The sequence below is a fragment of the Chiloscyllium plagiosum genome, unplaced genomic scaffold, assembly GCF_037043375.1.
Source record: "Chiloscyllium plagiosum isolate Xiang-an unplaced genomic scaffold, Cpla_swu_hap1 HiC_scaffold_13, whole genome shotgun sequence".
In the NCBI taxonomy this organism is placed as follows: Eukaryota; Metazoa; Chordata; class Chondrichthyes; order Orectolobiformes; family Hemiscylliidae; genus Chiloscyllium; species Chiloscyllium plagiosum.
In genome coordinates this window covers 29792466-29806137 of record NW_028270151.1, presented here as the reverse complement: position 1 = coordinate 29806137, position 13672 = coordinate 29792466, and the positions used below count along the sequence as shown (strand labels likewise).

General features: G+C 42.0%; 1 protein-coding gene across 3 annotated transcripts in view; it reads right to left on the bottom strand.

Moving 5' to 3' along the window:
* Positions 1–1470: 1470 nt before the first annotated feature.
* Positions 1471–13672, bottom strand: part of lrrc34 (leucine rich repeat containing 34) — a 50009-nt gene continuing 37807 nt past the window's right edge. For all 3 annotated transcript variants that reach the window (XM_087993441.1, XM_087993440.1, XM_087993442.1), the window contains 2 exons: positions 8976–9102; positions 1471–2112 (listed from right to left, as the gene is read on the bottom strand). In XM_087993441.1, coding sequence (XP_087849567.1) covers positions 1846–2112; positions 8976–9102 — 394 coding nt within the window. In that variant the 3' untranslated portion in view covers positions 1471–1845. The remainder of the gene's footprint in view (positions 2113–8975; positions 9103–13672) is intronic.

Genomic DNA, 13672 nt, shown 5'->3' with positions numbered 1-13672 from the left:
GTGAGCTGCCTGTTTCTGCCCTGGGTCTTTTTGCTTTAAATTCATTTATTCGTGGGTGCCCCTGGCTGGCCCAGCATTTATTACCAGTACCTAGTTGTTCCTTATGAATGTGGTTGTGAGCTGCTTTTGGTAGCACTTGCTTTCTCTCACACCTCCCCCACCACCAACAATGTCAATTTGAAAAGATAGAACTTGCTGAGGGAATCATTTTTCAGAGCTGACCTCAAAATTGCAGGATTTAAGTCTGAATGCTTGTGGCTTTAACAATGACACTAGCATTAATTTAAGAATCGTCCCATTGAATCTGGAGAATGGGTCAGAGGCGTGCCTGGCGGAATTTCGCTCACGTTGTTATGTTGCTGATCGATAGTTCAGGTCTCATTGCAGTGTTTGACAACTGCTTTATACACTGGGATTTTTGTTGACTTTCAAGGGGGTCTGTTATTAAAGCATTGGCGCATCGATAACAACGTGACCTCCCAGAACAAAAAAAACTAACAGCATTCATCGACATAGAGAACATGGGGAAGAATTTTTTTTTCTAATTTATTCATGCGATGTGGGCATGGATGACTGGGCTAGCATTTGTAGTACATGCCTAGTTGCTCATTGGAAGGTCGTGGTGAACTGTCTTCTTGACAGTTCATGTGCTATAGCTAGACCCACAATGCCTTTAGGTTGGAAATTCCAGGATAGTGATCCAGTGGAACTGAAGGAATATTTCCAAATCAGGATGGCGAATGCCTTGCAGGTTCTCATGCATCTGCTGCCCTTAGTCCATTTAGGTGGAAGTGGTGGTGAGTTTAGAAGATGCTCTCTAAGGATCTTTGGTAAATTTCTGCAGTGGATCATCATAGAATCCCTGCATTGTGGAAACTGGTCATTTGGTTCAACAAGTTCACACTGACCCTCCAAAGAGTAACCCTCCCAGACCCATTCCCCAATATTTCCCCAGATTAATGCATCTAAACTACAAATCCCTGAGCACTATGGGCAATTTAGCATGGCCAATTCACCTAACCTGCATACCTTTGGACTGTGGGTGGAAACCGGAGAACCTGGAGGAAACCCACATAGACACGGGGAAAATATCTGTGTGGAGTTTGCTCAGTTGCCCAAAGCTAGAATCCATCCCAGGTCCCTTCCACTATGAGGCAGCAGTGCTAACTGCTGAGCCATCATGCCACCCATATCTTGTAGATAGTTGAAACAGTCAATCGTGGTGAAGACACAGACACATAATTGGAAGCTCATTTTGAGGTAAGGCATGATAGCAAGTTTGCAAGCAGGCTAACTCTACCTCAGACAATTTCTAATGAGAGAGGAGTTAGTAGATATGGAATGGAATTGGTGGCAAAGACAATAATCTCTTCCACAGAAAGCAGTTGAGGCCAAAACATTGAATGTTTTTAAAAAGAAGTTAGATATAGTTCTTAGGACTAAAGGAATAAAGGGCTACAGGGAGAAAGGAACAGAATATTGAGTTTATTGATCAGCCATGAATTCCAGGATTTTGACCCAGTGACAATATATTTCATAATCAGGATGATGAGCATCCTGCAGATGAACTTGCAAGTGGTGGTGTTCCTTTATTTCTCTTGGTCTTGTCCTTCTATATGGTAGATATTGTTAAAGGAATCAAGGGAGATGAGAATACTTTTTATGTAGTGAGTTTTTGTCCTTTGAAATGTACTGTCTGAACTCTAGTATAGTAAATGTAATGGTAACTTCAAAAGGGATTTGATTGCATATTTTAAAAAGAAACACTTCCAGAACTATGCAGCAATAAAAAGCAGATGAATGAGATTCATTGAATAGCTGGTAGAAAGAGCTGGCAGAAAGATGTTAGAAAGGTTGGTCTCCTTCAAAGCTGGAAGTGTCAATGGATTCTTCTATATCGATCTGGCTTATGGAAGTATTTGGCTCTTTCAGCAGGTATGTGTTGGCATTACAAGCTGCCTCATCCCTGTCACCATACAGGGGAGTCCAGTAATAATACATCTGCAGCCCATGAGCTAGCTCAGAAAGGTAGACTCTTCCATCAATCCAGTATGGGCTAATGTCTGTTCGTTTTGGCTTCAAACGCCCAGCTTTTATCAGGTTTGCAAAGTCCTGAAATATTAAATGAAAGGTGTTAAAGGGCAGTAGAATCTGTGCTCAACTGATGATGTCAGATAAAACATCAGCATTCTCCCTACCTCTAGACAGTCTATTGTACAGACCACATCTTTTATTTTGGATTGTGGTCCAATTGCTAAAATAATTGCAATAAACCAAAGACAATGGAAGGAGTTGCTACATTTTTGAAATTAAGTTACTGGAACTCATTGTGAGTTGTGTTTACACTGTTATTTTATTCAAGCAGTGGGGAATATATCTAAACTCTCATGGCTTTGTTGGTGCAACGTGGTCACTCAGAGACAGATTGGTTGTCCAGTTGGGATCAGTTGTGTAAGCCCAAACTCATCCGCATGACAGCAACACTGGCTTCTGGACAAGTTTATAGTTTCTGTGTGAACAGTACAGAGGTAGACACAGGTCTTCAGACTGCAAGAGACAGCCTCTTGGTATTTCTCTCTGGTTTTCTTTGTTTCTCTCTGTGCACTGCAGGAACTAAAAACTGAATAATTACCTCACATATTCCATCATTTGCTATTGCCTCTAGCCAGTGATTTGAAAGTATGAACAAATAATCTGTTAACTATCTCCATCTTTAACAAATGATTCTGGAAAAAAGTGATCAGTGATCAGATGATGCAAAAGAGTCATGTGAATGAATTCTTTGCAATTGAACTATGTTTGTCCAAAGTTAAAAATCACACAACACCAGGTTATAGTCCAACAGGTTTAATTGGAAGCACACTAGCTTTCGAAGCGAAGCTCCTTCATCAGGTGATCACCTGATGAAGGAGTGTCGCTCCGAAAGCTAGTGTGCTTCCAATTAAACCTGTTGGACTATAACCTGGTGTTGTGTGATTTTTAACTTTGTACACCCCAGTACAACACCGGCATCTCCGAATTATGTTTGTCCAGTACTTTTCCTTCAACCAGTAACATCCATGTGTTTTTGTTTACTTGTTTGTGTCTGTCTCCATTTGTGAGTAGTGATTTAGAAAGGGGATCGATCTTAAGCTAGAAGAATTGGTAATTCATACTTTGTTTCCTGTTTTTAGAATTTATTTATTTATAATAAACAGTAGTTTCTTGTTAAATATGGAAATGTGGTCAGTGATATCTGGTGAGTACAGTAGACAGTTAAATTGGAGGAACTTTGAATAATTTAATGAAATCTTCAGCTTTTGTGACAACCTTGGACCAGTGGACTTGAGTTTCAGCACATTTTCCGAAGTGTGTGTCATGACATTTTATATGTAACTTGGTTAATGTTGATTATACGGATATAGAAGTCTGGCCATTTTTATGCCTTCTGACACAAATTGACTAACCAGTTCCTGCCTCAGAATTTCAATGTTATTATCTGACCCTCACACACTGCTTAGCCATTAATAGGTGAGTTGAGAGACCACTGCACCTGAATGAAGAGTTGAGAATTTGGTTCACGTGAAGTCATTACATAAAGGGAAGCAGTATTCCTTTTTCTGCCTCTTTTCAGTCTCCATTAGCTGTAAAAATTACAACTTGTTTCTCACAAATAACCACAGAAACATGAGGCCATTTGGCCGAATGTATCTGTGCTAGTTCTTCAAATTGGCAGATCTCCTAATGCCACATATCTGCCTCCTCCCTATAATCCTGCATGTTATTCTGTCCAGATAATCATCTAATTCTCTGTTGAAAGCCTCAGTTGAACCCATCTCCACCACAATATTAGGCATTGCATTCTAGATCCTAATTACTTGTGCTTGAAAAACTTTTCTCCTAATCACTTTTCTTTCTTTTACTATTTCCTTAAAATGGTGTCTTCTTGTTCTCCATCCTTTCACAGGATGGGAACATTTTCTTCCCATTTACTCTGTTTAAAACTCTCATGATTTTGAATGCTTTAATCAAATCTCCTCTTGGCCTTCAGCAAGGAATGCAGTCCCAACTTCTCCAAATTATTTTCATAATTGAAATTCCTCAACCTTTTTCAAGCTTCTTCTTCACACAGGGGCATGGATAGGATAAATAGACAAAGTCCTTTCCCTAGGGTGGGGGAAGTCCAGAACGAGACGGCATAGTTTTAGGGTGAGAGGTGAAAGATATAAAAGAGACCTAAGGGGCAACTTTTTCACGTAGCGGGTGGTACGTGTATGGAAGGAACTGCCAGAGGAAGTGGTGGAGGCTGGTAAAATTGCAACATTTAAAAGGCATTTGGATGGGTATATGAATAGGAAAGCTTTGGAGGGATATGGGCTGGGTGCTGGCAGGTGGGACTGTATACAAAACTGCAAGTGGAACTGTAAAACTGGTCTCAGTAACAGTGAGACTACCATTAATTGTAAAAACCTATTTGGTTCACTATTCCCCTTCAGGTAAGGTAATCTGCAATGCTTGAATGGTCTGGGTGACATGTGACTCCAGACTTAGAGCAACTTTAGTACCCCCTGAAATGTTCCAGAGAGCCAATCAGTTCAATTAGGGTTGGGCAATAAATTCTGGCCTTGCTAGCAACATTCACCAACCATCAAAGAAAATAAAATATTTTCTGCTTTGCTGTCTATGGGATTAAAAAGTCACTGAAACCTCAACAGTTTACACTCACAACTTACACGGTGTCAATCCTGATATTGGCAGAAATTCAGTAAGAACTGAAAAGTGAAGACAAATGAAAAAGGAGATTAAATTGGAGGAAGGCTAATTTTGATGGTCATAGAGTCATAGATGTACAGCATGGAAACAGATCCTTCGGTCCAACCCGTCCATGCCGACCAGATATCCCAACCCAAACTAGTCGCACCTGCCAGCACCCGGCCCATATCCCTCCAAACCCTTCCTATTCATATACCCATCCAATTGCCTCTTAACTGTTGCAATTGTACCAGCCTCCACCACTTCCTCTGGCAGCTCATTCCATACATGTACCACCCTCTGCGTGAAAAAGTTGCCTCTTAGGTCTCTTTTATATCTTTCCCCTCTCACCCTAAAGCTATGTCCTCTAGTTCTGGACTTCCCCACTCCAGGGAAAAGACTTTGTCTATTTATCCGATCCATGCCCCTCATAATTTTGTAAACCTCTATAAGGTCACCCCTCAGCCTCCGACACTCCAAGGAAAACAGCCCCAGCCTATTCAGCCTCTCCCTTTAGTCAAATCCTCCAACCCTGGCAACATCCTTGTAAATCTTTTCTGAACCTTTTCAAATTTCACAACATCTTTCCGATAGGAAAGAGACCAGAATTGCACGCAATATTCCAACAGTGGCCTAACCAATGTCCTGTACCGCCGCAAACATGACCTCCCAACTCCTGTTCTCAATACTTTGACCATAAAGGAAAGCATACCAAACGCCTTCTTCACTATCCTATCTACCTGCGACTCCACTTTCAAGGAGCTATGAACCTGCACTCCAAGGTCTCTTTGTTCAGCAACACTCCCTAGGACCTTACCATTAAGTGTATAAGTCCTGCTAAGATTTGCTTTCCCAAAATTTGTAAAACCCTTTGGATTCTCCTTAACTCTATTTGCCAAATCTATCTCATGTCCCCCTTTTGCCCTCCTGATTTCTCTCTTAAGTATACTCATACTGTCTTTGTACTCTTCTAGGGATTCACTCGATCTATCCTGTCTATACCTGACATATGCTTCCTTCTTTTTCTTAACCAAACCCTCAATTTCTTTAGTCATCCAGCATTCCCTATACCTACCACTCTTTCCTTTCACCCTAACAGGAATATACTTCTCTGGATCCTCGTTATCTCATTTCTGAAGGCTTCCCATTTTCTAGCCGTCCCTTTCCCTGTGAACATCTGCCCCCAATTAACTTTTGAAAGTTCTTCCCTAATACCATCAGAAAAAGTATATTCCTGTCAGGGTGAAAGGGAAGGCTGGTAGGTATAGGGAATGCTGGATGACTAAAGAAATTGAGGGTTTGGTTAAGAAAAAGAAGGAAGCATATGTCAGGTATAGACAGGATAGATCGAGTGAATCCCTAGAAGAGTACAAAGGCAGTATGAGTATACTTAAGAGAGAAATCAGGAGGGCAAAAGGGGGACATGAGATAGCTTTGGCAAATAGAATTAAGGAGAATCCAAAGGGTTTTACAAATTTATTAAGGACAAAAGGGTAACTAGGGAGAGAGTGGGGTCCTTCTTCAGGGTTCCGGCCTGAAACGTCCATTTTCCTGCTCCTCGGATGCTGCCTGACCTGCTGTGGTTTTCCAGCAATACACTCTCAACTCTGATCTTCAGCATCTGCAGACCTCACTGTCTCCAAGAGAAAAAGGCCCCTCAAAGATCAGCAAGGCAGCCTTTGTGTGGAACCGCAGGAGATGGGGGAGATACTAAATGAGTAATTTGCATAAGTGTTAATTGTGGAAAAGAACGTGGAAGGTATAAAATGTCGGGAAATAGATGGTGACATCTTGAAAAATGTCCATATTACAGAGGAGGAAGTGCTGGATGTCTTGAAATGCATAAAAGTGGATAAAACCCCAGGACCTGGTCAGGTGTACCCTAGAACTCTGTAGGAAGCTAGGGAAGTGATTGCTGAGATATTTGTTTCATCGATATTCACAGGTGAGGTGCTGGAAGACTGGAGGTTGGCTAACACGGTACCACTGTTTAAGAAAGGTGGTAAGGACAAGCTGGGGAACTATAGACTAGTAAGCCTAACATCGGTGGTGGGCAAGTTGTTGGAGGGAATCCTAAGGGACAGAATGTACATGTATTTGGAAAGGCAAGAACTGATAAGGGATAGTGAACATAGTTTTGTGTGTGGGAAATCATGTCTCACAAACTTGATTGAGTTTTTGATGAAGTAACAAAGAGGATTGATGAGGGCAGAGTGGTGAACGTGATCTATATGGACTTCAGTAAGGCGTTTGACAAGGTTCCTCAGGGGAGACTGATTAGCAAGGTTAGATTTCATGGAATACAGGGAGAACTAGCCATTTGTATACAGAACTGGCTCAAAGGTAGAAGATAGAGGGTGGTGGTGGAGGGTTATTTTTCAGACTGGAGGCCTGTGACCAGTGGAGCGCCACAAGGATTGGCGCTGGGTCCACTACTTTTCATCATTTATATAAATGATTTGGATGCGAGCATAAGAGAATTAGTTAATAAGTTTGCAGCTGATACCAAAATTGGAGATGTAGTGGACAGCAAAGGAGGTTACCTCAGATTACCTTGATCAGATGGGCCAATGGGCTGAGAAGTGGCAGGTGGAGTTTTATTTAGATAAATGTAAGGTGCTCCATTTTGGGAAAACAAATCTTAGCAAGACTTATACACTTAAGTATTGCTGAACAAAGAGACCTTGGAGTGCAGGTTCATAGCTCCTTGAAAGTGTAGATAGGATAGTGAAGAAAGCGTTTGGTATGTTTTCGTTTATTGGTCAGAGTATTGAGTGCAGGAGTTGGGAGATCATGTTGCAGCTGTACAAGACAATCGTTAGGCCACTTTTGCAATATTGCATGCAAATCTCGTCTCTTTCCTATCGGAAGGATGTTGTCAAATTTGAAAGGGTTCAGAAAAGATTTACAAGGATTTTGCCAGGGTTAGAGGATTTGAGCTATAGGGAGAGGTTGAATAGGCTGGGGCTGTTTTCCCTGGAGCGTCAGAGGCTGAGGGGTGACTTTATAGAGGTTTATAAAATTATGAGGGACATGGATAGGATAAATAGACAAAGTCTCTTCCCTGGGGTCAGGAAGTCCAGAACTAGAGGCATAGGTTTAGGGTGAGAGAGGAAAGATATAAAAGAGATCTAAGGGGCAACTTGTTCACACAGAGGTACGTGTATGGAATGAGCTACCAGAGGAAGTGGTGGAGGCTGGTACAACTGCAACATTTAAGAGGCATTTGGAAGGGTATATGAATAGGAAGGGTTTGGAGGGATATGGGTTGGGTACTGGCAGGTGGGACTAGATTTGGTTGGGATAGCTCGTCGGCATGAACGGGTTGGACCGAAGGGTCTGCTTCCATGCTGTACCTCTCCATGAGTCTATGACTCTAAATTCAGCCAATCAGCTGACTACTGGGTATAATGGTTATATCACAAGTCTAAATATCTGAGACTCTGACTAATGTTCTGGAGAAATAAATTTGAATCCCAATATGTAGATAATGAATAATAAGTATTAATCTAAAAGTGAAAGCCAGCCTAAGAGCAACTTTGAAAACATTGTTCATTGTTGTGAAGAAAAACATATAGTTCACAAATGTTCTTCAGGTAAGGAAATCTGCCATCCTTAATAGGTCTCATATAGATATGACTCCAGACCCAAAGCAATGAGATTGACTCTTAACGGCCCTCTAAGTGGCTGACCAAATCTTTCAATACAAAGGCAATGGGGTTGGGCAACCAATGCCTGCCTTGCTGGTCATGCCCACTGCCCATGTAAGAATAAACATGTGCTTACTGAGCTTTCTTTTAGAAAAGCTCTAGCTCTAGATGAAGTCTGGAAAAGTTGGATCATAGCCTCAACTACTGATTGGGCCCAAATTAAACCATGCAAAGCTAATTTCTTTAACAGTTAAAATCAAAGCAAAAATTCAAACTAGATAATTCAAGGGTTAAATTGGGAAATACTTATTTGTACAAAGGGGAGTGGAAATTTGGAACCTTCTCCCAAAAATCTTTTGAAATTGGGGTCAGTTACAAATTTCAAAACTGATGTTGATCAACTTTGTTGGCGAAGGATTATGGAACTCAGAAGGGTAATTGGAGTAAGATACAGTTCACCATGAGCTAATGGAATAGCAGAACAGACTTGAGGGGTTGACTAGTTTTCTCTAGTATGGATTTTGGTTATGCTGGTTGTACTGAAACTCAACAGTTAATTATATTCCAAAAAATATAGAATATATTTTATCTTACTATGGAGGCTGATTCATCAAAGTTGTTGCCCCAGACGTAGATATTGGTTAATGTGTTGTTCGATTTCAAGGCATTTGCAAGTGCCATCAGTCCAATACCAGAAATATTATTCCTGGCTACAGATAATCTGATGGAACAAAACATATATACATATAATTCTATAAAAGGGTTTCAAAACTTTGAGCAGGCTACTTCACAATTTTATGAGTTAAGAACTATGACATTGATGAGGCTTTGGTGATGACAATACTCCTATGTTATGAGGCAACAATTACATTTATTTTGACCACGTATATTAGCTGGCATTTGTGTAGGCCCAAGCCTGAATGTTATGCAAGTCTTCCTGCATTTGGATATAGACTGCTTTATTAACTGAGGAGTTATGAAAGGTACTGAACATTGTGCTACCATCAGTGAACCATTTCACTTCTGACCATGTGATGGAGGGAAGGTCATTAATGAAGCAGCTGAAGATGGCTGGGTCTAGGACATTACCCTGAGGAATTCCTGCAGAGATATTGTGGAGCTGAGATTATTGATACCCTACATCCATAATGATCTTCCTTTGTATCGGATAGGACTCCAACCAGAGGAGATTTCCTTCCTTTCTAATGTACTCCAGTTTTGCTATGGGTGTCTGTTGCTACACTTGATTCGATGTAGCCCCAGTGCCAAGGGCAGTCATTCTAACCTCATCCTTGGAATCCATATTTTATCCATATTTAATTCAAAGCTGAAATTAGGTCAGAAGCTGACTGGTCTTCACAGAACCCAAACTGAGAGTCAGTGAGCAGATTATTAGAATCCACTGCTGCTCATTAGCACAGTTGATGACCCCTTCCATCACTTTATTGATGACTGAGAATTGACTGCTGGTGGCATAATTGTTTGCATTGCAGTTGTCCTACTTTTTTGTGTGCAGCACATACCTGGGCAGATTTCCACATTGTCAAGTAGATACCAGTGCCGTGGCTGGACTGGAATTGCTTGGCTAGGGATGTGGCATTTCTGGGACAATAGTCTGCTGAACTGCAGCCTGGTGTTTTCGAGACCATAGTTCTATATCTTCAGATACGAACAAAAATGAATTGCTTTCACTTGAGTGAGGATCTGAGGCATTTTTTTCATGCAGAGATTGGACACAGTGAAGAAACAGACCATTCAAGCAATCTGGTCCTTCCTAGTCTTAATTCACGATGTGTAATGACATAATGTGGCTAAATAGTTTGAGGTGATGAATTTAGCTTCCTGTTGTTATGGGGCATCGTTCAAATCCCATTGCTGCAAAGAACATTATAGTGATTTACTCTTCAACCGTTTCCTTTGGATGAGCAAGTGCTGGTTCTAATGTAATATAATGCTGTCGGTGCCACTTAATTTTTGAGCAATGGGTCTAGAATTCACAATCCAGTTTTGTGGTGGAGGAAGAAACCCTCAACTCATTTAAATGAAACTGGATCTGCAGCTGAAATCCTATGAACTGCAGGGCTAGGGACCAGGGTTGGAAAGCAAGATTAGATTGGGTGGCTTGTTCATTCACTCAGCATAGACTGATGGGCTAAATGATCTCTTTCCTTGTGGTAACCTTTCAATGAATCTATGGAACCTCCTCCAAAGTCTCTTCATTGTCCAATCAGCATATTCACTAAATCTTTTCTTCCTTATGTTAATTTAGCATCTCCTTAAATGCAGTGACAATATTCACTTCAAACAACCGCTGTTCTACATTCTCACACATCTCTGGCAAAAGAAGTAAAGAAGAAAAGTTATATCGAACTTAAACCATTAACTGCTTCTCTCACCAGAGATACAGCTAGATCTGCTGAGTTTCTCCAGCACTTTCTGTTTCCCCGCCTTATCTATTGGTTAATGAGTCACTATTCGCGGCCCATGGTTCTGATTTCACCTACAAGTTAGATTAGATTAGATTCCCTACAGTGTGGAAACAGGCTCTTCAGCCCAACAAGTCCACACCGACCCTCCAAAGAGTAAACCATCTAGACCCATTTCCCTCTCACTAATGCACCTAACACTGTGGGCAATTTAGCATAGCCAATTCACCTGATCTTTGGACTGTGGGAGGAAACCGGAGCACCCGGAGGAAACCCATGCACACACGGGGAGAATGTGCAAACTCCATACAGACAGTCGGCTGAGGCTGGAATCGAACCTGGGACCCTGGTGCTGTGAGGCAGCAGAGCTAAACACTGAGCCACCATGCCACCCTAATGTAATGTAATTGGTGGCATTTAACACTGCTCCCTCAGTTTGTGATTTTTCTCTTTCAGATGTTTCTCCAGCTTCATGTCCTGACGAGATTGATTTATACATTCCAAGGTATCATGCTTCTTGTGACATGAATTCAGGGCTTTGGCTGTCTGCAGTTTGAGTTGTCACACCTGCTCCAGTTTAACCAGTTTTCATTGTATTCAAATCATTCACCTTTGAGGCTGAAGTAAACATCATCAATCTAGCATAGACATTGGAAATTTTAGAGATAAAGTCTTCAGCCTTCTCTACCTGTTGACTAGAATTGGAAGGCGAAATTTAACGGAACTCAGACAAAGCTGCTCAATTCTGCTGCTAATGTGCATTGGTGGTGGAGCTGTTGAAAGTGGTCAAATTAAGTAGCCGGCTTCATCCTGAAAGGTGTCAAGCTTCTTGAGTGTTGTTGGAGCTGCAGTCATCCAGGCGAGTGGGGAGTATTCCCTCACAATCCTGAGTTGTGCCTTTTAGATGGTGGACAGGCTTTGGAGAATCAGGAGATGAGTTACTCATCTGCAGGATTCATAGGAGAAAGTAGGGACTACAGATGCTGGAGAGGCAGAGTTGAAAAATGTGGTGCTGGGAAAACACAGCAAGTCGGGCAACAACTGAGGAGCAGGAGAGACTACATTTTGGGCATAGGCCCCTTCATCAGGAATGTTCGTTCCGGGGGGGGGGGGAGGAAGGAAAGGGGCTGAGAGATAAATAGCAGGGTGGGGTAGGGTTAGGAGGACGGTAGCTGGGAGGAGGTGGGGGGTAATTGTGATAGATCAGGGGGCGGGAAGGTGGAGCAGATATGTGAGAAATAAGATGAACAGGTTAAGAGGCAGTGCCGAGTTGGAGGGTTGGATCTGGGATGAGGTGGTGGGGGAAGGATGATTTGGAAATAGTGAAGTCAATGTTGATGCCATGTGGTTGAACGGTCCCAAGGTGGAAGACGTTCTTCCTCCAAGTGTCAGGTGGCTTGGATTTGGAGGTGGAGGAGGCCCAGGACATGCATGTCATTGGGGGAGTGGGAGGGGCAGTTGAAGTGGTCGGCCACAGGGAGGTGGGGTTGTTTGGTGCGTGTGTCCCAGAGATGTTTTCTGAAATACTCCGCGAGTTGGTGTCCTGTCTCCCCATAGCCTTTACAAGCTCCTGTAGCCACAATATTAATATGGCAATTCTAGTTCAGTTTCATCTTTAACACTTGTTATTTCCACACTGGAATTCAGAGTGGCCCAGTGATTAATGGGACTCTTATGGCTCACTGATGCCTCCTACAGGTCACCTAACAAATCTTATCAGGTTTAACCTACAGCCTACATGGAGAGACAGCAAGCTAACGTTTTGAGTGTAGATGACTCTGACTTCAGCTCTGATGAAGAGTCACTCAGACTCAAAACATTAGCTTGCTCTCTCTCCATGGATGCTGTCTGACCCGCTGTGATCTCCAGCATTTGTTGTTTTCAGTACAGATTCCAACATCAGCAGTAATTTGCTCTTACCTATGGCCTCGCTGGGTGGGCACTGCATTGGATGGAGGAACTTGACAACATTAAAACAACTTCATGCCAACACCTCCATTGCCACCTCCCTTTGTGACGTCTATACTGCTTCCAATCATCTGCATCCCAGGATCCAATATTGATGCCTGTGCTGTCACTGGAATCATTATTCGACCTAGACAGCTGCCAGCATTAGTCACTGGTTGGCCTTTGATTGGTCAGCAGGTCTTGAGGGCCACTATTTCCTCTCACTGGGCAGAATGAGGTGATGAGGTTATCGTTGGACTATTAACCCAAAAACTCAGCTAATGTTCTGGGAGACAGGTTTGAATCCTACCATAACTGATTGTAGAATTTCAATTCAATAAAAGAAAAAATAAAAGAAAACTTGAGAATCTATTGATGAGCATGAAACCATTGTCAATTGTCAAATAAACCCTATCTTTAATCTTCAAATGCAGAAGGTCAAGGAAGGAAATCTACTTTCCTCACCTGATCAGGTCTACATGTGACTCCAGACTCACAGCAGCATGGTTGATTCTCAAGTGCCCTGTGAAATGGCCTAGCAAGCCATTCAGGTCAAGGGCAGCTAGGGGCGGTCAATAAATAATGGCCAGCCAATGACACCAGACAATGTCTCACAAGTGAATTAAAAGAACATGTTGACAACTTGATTGCCTGTTGATCATGTAATATCATTAGGCTTCCCCACAGAGATGACACAGCACTCCTGTCATAGTATCTGACTGAGGTAGAGGGCACTCTATCATGGGAAGTAAATCCGGGCCAATTTTCTTTAATTAGTTATTCCCAATTAATCAAAATATATATATTCTTTAAATTCACTGTGCCCACACCTGCACACATACAAAAAAAAAGAAAGAAAATATAGAACCAGGAGATGAGAATCTCCTTGATTCAGGGACTGACTCTGAGCTGGCTGGC